This window comes from Ptychodera flava, chromosome 8 (genome assembly GCF_041260155.1).
Source record: "Ptychodera flava strain L36383 chromosome 8, AS_Pfla_20210202, whole genome shotgun sequence".
In the NCBI taxonomy this organism is placed as follows: Eukaryota; Metazoa; Hemichordata; class Enteropneusta; family Ptychoderidae; genus Ptychodera; species Ptychodera flava.
The window spans coordinates 34631567-34640657 of NC_091935.1; the positions used below are offsets into that span (position 1 = coordinate 34631567).

The 9091-nt window shown below is 34.7% G+C and overlaps 1 protein-coding gene across 2 annotated transcripts; it reads right to left on the reverse strand.

Annotated features, from left to right (window-relative positions):
* Nucleotides 1-3650: 3650 nt before the first annotated feature.
* On the reverse strand, nt 3651-8602 carry LOC139139151 (DNA polymerase III PolC-type-like). 2 transcript variants are annotated; one of them, XM_070707957.1, is made up of 8 exons: nt 8421-8602; nt 7326-7568; nt 6855-7000; nt 6260-6626; nt 5651-5788; nt 4914-5056; nt 4609-4705; nt 3651-4424 (listed from the first exon to the last, which is right to left on the reverse strand). In XM_070707957.1, exons 1-4 carry the CDS (start codon nt 8565-8567, stop codon nt 6506-6508), a joined length of 657 nt encoding a protein of 218 aa, XP_070564058.1. In that variant the 5' UTR covers nt 8568-8602; the 3' UTR covers nt 3651-4424; nt 4609-4705; nt 4914-5056; nt 5651-5788; nt 6260-6505. The 2 variants fall into 2 exon arrangements, with proteins under 2 accessions (XP_070564058.1, XP_070564057.1); XM_070707956.1 differs by lacking the exon at nt 8421-8602 and having other exon boundaries at nt 3653-4424; nt 7326-7488.
* Nucleotides 8603-9091: the final 489 nt, after the last annotated feature.

Sequence of the window (9091 nt, forward strand, 5' to 3'; positions counted from 1 at the left end):
GACTATGATGCTGTCTGCAACAGAAGTAGGCATCACTTCACAAGTAACATTTTCGATATTTGTTACAATGACATCAGGGAAAGTGTTTGTAAATGTATAACCAGGATGGTTCCCACTTGTATTGAAACCGATGTAAGACATCGAAGATGTTTTCAGAGTCACTTCCATATCCTCGTCATTGGCAGTAACATTGCACGTAAAGGTAGTTGGCTGGCCAGAGTTGACTTTCTCCCCTTGCTGCAAACTTACTGAACGGGTATTACCTGTAAAAATGCAGTCACGGTCGACACACTAGACTTAGAGTTTTATTTTTTTCGATTTCTCTGTCTTCAAACTCAGAGCATTAACTTGCAATTAAGAGCATTTATTGTGCGTTCAAAGTTTCAAGGAAAGCATATAGTGCAGTTCAATCTGGCAAGGGCCGATTATTATATATATATATATATATATATATATATATATATATATATATATATATATATATATATATATATATATATATATATATATATATATAACACAAATTACTTCAAGAACAAAGTCATAATATATGTTTAATTACTTAAGTTTCATGCATCCTGCAATTTTCAGATAAAAGTGAAAGGATTCTAAGCAACACTCTCATTTAAATGTTTGCAACGTGCCATTCTATTTGTAGGGGGTGTTAAAATTTGATAAATAATATTTGTTTTGGTGGCGACATTTTGAAACCAACTCACAGCGTTTGTTTAACAGGGTAGATTTGTCGGCATTGATAACGTGCAGCTTTTCTGATATACAAAGATTTCATCGCTTGCATATTGACAAACCTGCATATTCACAAAGTATCGAGCTACTCTAAACTTAGCAAGCGATGTTATCTTTTATACATCCTAATCAATTTCTCGGCGAGTATTTCAATTAGTTTCTTTAATCATAAATACAATATCTGATCGTTGTTTCCATAATTACCATCCTGACAAGTGTTACCGATGTATCCGTAATCACAAGAGCTATTGCAGTTTCCTGAGTTCTTCTCACACATAGTCAGACAATTGCAGTCAATACATTCATCATTCTGATAAAACGTGCCATCCATACAACCTTTAAAATATACAAGTGAATGTAAGAAAAAAAAATTGAAAGAAAAAGGTAATCGCCTAGTTTCTTGGATTTCTTTTATACACTGTAAGAAGTGTGAATCGGTTATATTTCACACACTAAAACGACTATCTGAAATTTAACACAGAATGTCAAGAAGTACAGAAAAGATCATTCTTTTCTATGTAAAATATGTCAAAGTTTGTCATGCCGTCATAGAATAATGCTCTCGGCAGTTGCATTTGCTGCATGAGGTTGACGTGTAATTGTCAAACAGAGATTTAAAGAGAGTTAATTAATTTGGCTTTATAGCGTTGTCTTCCACTTCTTTTATTTTGGAATCAAATCGATTTCAGTGAGTTATACACTATCAGCAAACGACAGAGAGGTTAAGGCGATACCGAAGGATTCAAATTGCTAGGCAACCGTTGCTATGGCAAACTTTATATATGAACTCGATGTTTTTGGAAGTGGTTTTTGAGATAAATTGTTCAGTGGAGCCTGCCCTCTATCGAGGGATGTGTTACCAAGGGTAGTAAAGGTCGACGCTGTTGATATGCAAATGAGATGACTTTTACTTTGAAACGTCTCAGCGTTCACAATATCTGCCTGAATTTGCCGAGATTTCACGATGGTAATCAGTGTTTAGTACTACATCGCCCCTAGCATGGAAATTTATGACCGTGAAAATTCATCGTTTTGTATTCGGTTTTGTATAGCGAGCTATTTTGGCGATCTTCTGCTGTTAAAAACACCCGTATCTCACTAAGTCGGTTGAATTTCGGCAATCGCATGCTTATCTTCATTTGTAGCTCGCTAACGAAGTTACCTGTAGATTTTTGTGTAGCTCCGTGGAAGTACAGGGAAGTTTATACGGTTTCTGTGTCAGTTTGAGGCAAAATACAGGGTTTTGACAACATGGCGGCGACGGCGACTTAGCGTCGTCGCGTCGTAGCTTGGATACGCGTCCAGTTCGCTGAGCTGAAGCGAATGTTTCACATGTGGCTTGAACGACGCACGTACCACAGGTCAGTTTCAATTCTATGCAGTATTTGCCATGTGATCTAATGTATGGCAGGTTTCCTCAAGAAAATTCGATGTGTAACTGAACGTCTGAATGCGAAGTATTGTTAGGACTTTCTAAAAATCGCAAACTCATGGATGTATCGCAGGCTGAGACATCTCAGACAACGCACGACCACAGTCCCTCTGTGGATAGAGGGACTGTGGTGGCACTACAAATGCAAGGCATTCCGGCAGAAGCGAGAGGTAAGTATCACATAATACCATGTATTTTTCTCTTAATATATGATGATTTAGTGAAAAGTAATGTGACAAGTTAAGGCGATGAATGGTTTGTTCACTATGATGATATTAGGGATAGTTTTCGTTATATCGATATTGTAAATTAATTGCCAGTAGTATGGCTGTATGGTTGTTGTAAAAAAAAAAAATAGATTCCATGATCTCAGCATTGTAGCACTTCCACAAAGAAAACAGTGGAGTGTTCTGAACATTTAACTCTATGTTCTGAATGAGAGAATCATGCAGCAGTCAATGTAATCCCCGAGGGATCCCATCTCGGGCTATATGGGACAAATGTGGGGGATCAGACATTATTTCATGACATTATGCCCGAGGGGGTGAGGCAATTGCCTCAGATATTGATTCACTTGTCACTTCACAGACAAGCAGAAATATGCCCCAACCATTGGAGTGGGTGATTTACTTGTTTTAGGTGGGGGTATTCCAGATTGCCATGCCTCAGGGGGTTGGACATTTGACAGATTTCATGACTACTTTCCAAATCCCCACCATGCCCTGAGGTGGGGAGGGTGGGGTTGAGATTGACAGTTGCATAACTGACATCAGTGAACCTTAGAGGCTATGAAGAAGACCATCTTTACATCTGAATGTTCAAACTTTATAGATGAAACAATTTAAAATTGATATTATGAGCTTTAAAATGAAGTGTGATTACAGTTTGCTCTTATTCTAAACGGGGCAGCTGTTTGAACAAAAATTTTCTTCTGTTTGAAGCAACTGATTTGCAAAAAGCATATGCCAAATCTGTTGTGCAGTTTCCAGATATGCCTGAAAGTAACCAACCAAGGCAACAGTACTTTCCAAGTTTGCAAATTGTGATCTTATGGATGTGGATATTGTTTAATTTGGCTGAGATGGTGCCCCAACATATTTGACCTATTACTTTACCATAACTGTTTTACAGATATATGTACCAGGCAGTTTGTTCAGTTGGTGATGTATGGAAGACACTTTATAGAGTTGACTTGATAATCTTACATTATTAGGGGTAAGTTGCTGAGGTTTACTGAGTAAAAGTTGCATGTTTTCAGTATTTTTCTATGGCATATCAACAAGTTTCTTTTTTTCTTCAGTGTGAAATACAGTCATTGTTGCACACAAAACTGACAGAAAACGCTTTACTGCAAGGTAAATTATTATTAAAATTCAATAATCATTTATTACTAAAAATAAAAGTTAGTGATATATTGAAATATTCTACATATTTATAGAAATTAGGAGTTAAAGAAATAGATTTGTATTCTTTTTACTCTATTATTTACATAATTCCAATCTCATTTCCCACTTATCACACTACTAACTATCCCACCGCCCTTAATGTGACTCCTTGCTAATAATATACAGGTACACTATCACTCACAACATATACAGTGACCATACTTATCCTGTAAAACCAATCATTACCCCTATTATAATCCCTAACAATCTACCCTATAAAACAACACCCCATCCTTCTGTGACCTTATCCATTCTATAAATTACTCAACACTCGCCATCATTTTTGCCAATCCACCCCTATAAAAAAAACTAAACGCACTATAACCCCTCACTCTTCACACATGTTTCCTTGTACTCCACCTTCATTGTTCACATTGTGACACCTACAATTTAAACAGCCATTGTGGCCACTCACTGTCCATACCATCTCTGAAAATGTGAGCACATTGCATTACACCAATTTCTATTTTTTATTCCTTTTTCTGATAATGCGGTTTTGAAATTCTGCATATTCCCTGCATGCTGCTGATACAGAGTGTCTAAATCTTCATATGATATATGGTTTTGAATAAGCTTTAAAACAAGACATTTGCTCAAGCTGATGATATTGCGGCCATGCATGGTGTGATTTGCGAATTGCAGCTTTATATGCTTGCTCTCTTTATATATATCAAATTTCTGTCTCCACTCATTGACAACTCTGTCTGCAGACTTTACTTCCATACGGTTGAGATGGTTTCTAAAGGCTTGTTCCTTGAAAATGCTGATGAGCGCCTTTACATCTGCCAGAGCTCTGTGACCTGCAAAAAAAGATGCATGCACATTAAAACTACATGTACATGCAGATGCAATTGTTTTAGCTATCCAAAGGGAATTGAACTTTGTCACAATGTTCAGTGTCTTTACCCAATTTTGTTGTTAGCAATTCATATACAACAATGAGATAAATTAAACAACCTGAACAAACAATATATATACAAATACCATTATAACTTTGACCGGGAAAGGCAAGTTTGAATAATGCTTCCTGTGATAGGCCTTGATTCTTCTCCAGAAATGGTGCTATCTTCTCACTTTTTAGCTATAATGAAACATAAATTGTACAGTTAATGTAGGAAGTGAAGATTAACTGATATATAAAAAATGAACATACAAATATTCTGTTTCTGTCATATGAAATTCAGTATTCCCTTACATATCAATATTAATATCATAAATATATATTTTAAACTATTTCAGTTAGGTTAATGTGATATGGTCATGCTTGATAAAAGTGATGTGATAGTTACCTTACGACAGAGTTGTAAAGTGTCGGCAAATTGCAGCTTGATAGCGTTCATTTCCTCTACATAGTGATCAAGTAGACCTCGGACATGTAACTCATGGAGGAGTATAGGAAAGTCATACACACACCCATTGTGAGCAACAAGTGCTGAAAATAATATCAACAGGTTGATCTTAATGTGATAAAAATAATATAATTGGTATTATTCTAATCCAATTTCTTGACATTCAGCAATCATCAGCAGATTTAGCAGTGTCTCTAATTTGTATTATACTATCTTTCAGGTGTCAAAACATACACGCCATGCTTTGATATTTACAAAAGCAGTATCATTTATATTATCTATGATGGAAAAATCCAAGTGTATAAACAAGGTAAGTTAAATTGTTAAAATAAATCAAGTCTTCATGCATGGTAAATGTTGGTTTTTCTTTGCAATAAAAAAAACAACCTTTTACCATGCATGAGGACTTTAAATTTAAAATTGATATTATGAGCTTTAAAATGAAGTGTGATTACAGTTGTTTAAATATCATTCACCTGTATGCAAATGGTAACAAATCTTCTTGATGTTGAAACTATATATTCACATGTCTTTCATTCATTGCCACTATCTGTTCCCATGCCAAAATACTTTTTATAACTGGGTATACTAAAAGTAGATTTCAACATTTCTGTCACTTATAAATATTAATATCATTGAGCAATACATATGTTATCATTTAATTAGTTAATACTTACTTGGTGAGTAACTCAAGCCTGTTTGTCTCTCAGCATCAGTTATGGAATCTTTGAGCCATTGCATAAAAGCTGACATCACAGTTGACAATTTTGGTTTCCCTGTCAACATAGCTGGAGTTATACCAGTCTTTTGTTGTGCTAAGTGAGAGGATATATATATATATATATATATATATATATATATATTCATTATGCACTTATACCAGTCTTTTGTTGTGTTAAGTGAGAGGATATATATATTCATTATACACTTATCAATTTTGATACCTATCAATGAAATTAAAGCGTTACAAAACAACAGATTTTGTTTACTTATCCTGGGCATAGAGTCCCCAGCCCTATTGATCATGCAAGCAAAAATTTTGAGGTCACATGCCACAACAGAATATACAGATCTTTTGTCATATTGTCATCCATTAAAACTAATGTAGAACATGTAGGTCTAAAGCTATATTGCAATGTTCTTGTGATGTTTATATTTCTTTATCAAACTGATATGTGATTACAATTACTAATTACACTTTCTAACAGACAAGGTTTGAAAAATGAAAATGACCTTCATGCATTGTACTTCAAGTCAAGTCATCACTGAATACTCAGAATATTCACCCTTTGTATTCATTCTTGCAGATGTATGGATCAGTTGACTGAACTCCATGTTGCCTGTGAACAGTTTGGCAGCTACTTCAACTATACTATCTGAGTATGTATTCAATCCTGTTGTCTCACAATCATAGAATATATAGAATGGTGTAGCTGTTTCTGCAACATCAGGTGAAGACGTGCAATCTCTTTCACCCTGAACTGTGTCCTGTGATTCATTGCACATATCTTCTGAGTGCCTGTCTGTCTCCTCTAACTCCACTCCTTTCCATTCCCAACATACTCCACCACTGTCATTCCTGTCTTCCTGACATTCTCCATCCTCTTTTTCTGTGACGTAAGCTTTTTATGATGCTCTTTTCTTTGGGTGGCCCTGCATAAGACAGATAAATTCCTCTGAAATTCAATGGCTTTTTATTGTGGGATATATCTTAAATATTATACCTTTTTCCATCAGCTATCTTTTGTAACCCCTTTATGTTAATACTACAAACAACAACAAAGTTGTTTGAGTTTCTTAGCAACAGTGTCCAATGCCAATCATACGTCCTTATTTAGAACAAAAATGCAACCTGCAACAGCCATATTGAGTCAGATGTACCTTTGTTTTGCAACTTCTGGTCGCTTGTTTTCATTTAGTCTCCTCATCCATTCTTTTTGTTCTTCCAGAATGGAACTTACGGCATGATCTGGTACTGCAATATCCATTTCCATAAAGACAAGGAGTTTCCAGATAGGACCAATGTTCTGAATAAAGTGTTTGTTTTGAAATAAATATCCATGTTAAAAGAATGCATAAAATGAAATTTTCCAGACAATAGTTTCCAATCAGCTTGACATTTTCATAAATTGTGATTATCTCGTATAATCAAATTTGATGATTATTTGACCATGTTTTGTAGTGCACTGTGGGTAGAAAACTATTATTTTGAATGTGTTTAGATAAAGCCTGTCAATATGAAAAAAACTGACATCAAAATAAAGAAATTTGTGATTTCAAGATTACATGTGCTAAATATTAAATAAAAAAAATGATTTCACAATAAATGAATTAGTATTCTATTAAAATAACCTTGTGAAGTATTGCCATATCAGTTTTAAGACAGTAGTGTGTATGTCCTAAGTTGATGCGCTTGTCCCTGTATCTCAGAGCTGCACCATGGAAGGCCTCACACACATTGGTGGTAAATCTGCCAGCAGGATTCACATACTCTTCAGGATGACTTGCCATTTTCTGAAGTAGGTCCCTGAATGCAGTTAGCTGGATAGTGCATGTTATCCTGTGCAGTGTCGTATAGGGCCTTCCGTCCTTCTCCTATGTTTACACAATGTATAAATAAAAGTGAGTAAAGGCATCAAATCAATCCTTTTGACTTTATCTGACAGGCCCTAGTTTGATAGTTCTCTGAAAACATGTACAGGCAATCATAATTGCTCAGTGAAAATGGGTGTGGGCCCTTTCTACATCAGGAGAGGAGAAAACGCATCAATGAATGTGGATGTGTGGACTGATATTGGATATTTGTTAATTTTAGTGTGCCCTTTACTAAAAAGATCTCAAGAAACTTCTGAGTCAATTTAAAAGTTGTTGAAATTGTGTCACAATGTATAATTTCAATTTCCTATTCAACTGAAAATTTTCTTGCGTCACAGAGAATATTCATGAGTCAATGAGTTATGGCTGGCCAAATAGGCTTACAGGGCACACCGTGTGCATGTATATATATATATATATATATATATATATATATATATATATATATATATATATATATATATATTATTATATATATATTATATATATATATATATATATATATAATATATGTATATGCATATATATACATGCACACGGTGTATATATATATATATATATATATATATATATATATATATATATATATATAGATATATATAGTAAACATTGATAACAAGTAGAAAACACGACTTAGGCGTTACTCAGAGTTTCACGCTACATATATTCTCTGTAGTTATCTTCAGATGTATGGTTCAACTCAAGTTATCTTCAAATGTTTCCGTTGCTTATATATATATATATATATATATATATATATATATATATATATATATACACTGTTAGGATCACATAATACACATAGGGTAGATGTGTAAAGATGTGTTTACATTCTACATTACATGACCGTACCTTGGCATGAAATTTGCACCACTCACTCGAGTGATTATCAGCGTAATGTTCACCAAAATTAAGGAGAGCAGCTGCAAAGTTGTCCATGCTGTCATCCCCATCAGTTATTTCTGTGCTGCTCACCAGATTATTCAAGGACCGCTTCATACTCGCAATTGTGTCATCTGTCAGTCTTTGACATTCCGTTTCACCTTGCACTGTAATCATAATGTAAATATGAGATATATTTAAAGAGGTAATTCTATCAAATGAATAATCTGTCCTGGGTACTGAAGAGAAGATTCAGTCTCTTTGTGATACATTATCAACTGTTCTGCTCTGCCCTGGTGCTAATGTGTTTTTATAACTGTACAAGTTACTTCAATGTTTGATGCACTCACAACAATGAAAATTAGATGTGGTGGTCTGATATTTGTCAAATATTATGAAAGACGATCCTACCTGACATTTAAGTTCTTTCAGTTTAAGAAGCTCACCATGAAAAGTCTTGATAACATGATTGTTACAAAAAGTAATTTCTGTTTCAGGAAATACTTCCAACAGTATTTTGGTCAATGCACAATCTTTGTCCAGTATGGCCCGGGATATAATTATGTCTGCATCTTTGACATTTTTACAAATTTCAGCAAACATATCCCCCTCTGCACCAGCACTGGTACCTTCCCAGTTAT

Bases quoted from the DNA above. Each gene is read 5' to 3' on its own strand.
- LOC139139151 (XM_070707956.1), bottom strand. From the start codon at position 6,479: ATGTGCAATGAATCACAGGACACAGTTCAGGGTGAAAGAGATTGCACG. The intron at 5,057-5,650 runs GTAAGTATTAAC...TATTATTTTCAG, and splicing joins AGGCTTGAGTTACTCACCAA to CACTTGTTGCTCACAATGGG. The intron at 4,706-4,913 runs GTAACTATCACA...GTTTCATTATAG, and splicing joins CTTTACAACTCTGTCGTAAG to CTAAAAAGTGAGAAGATAGC.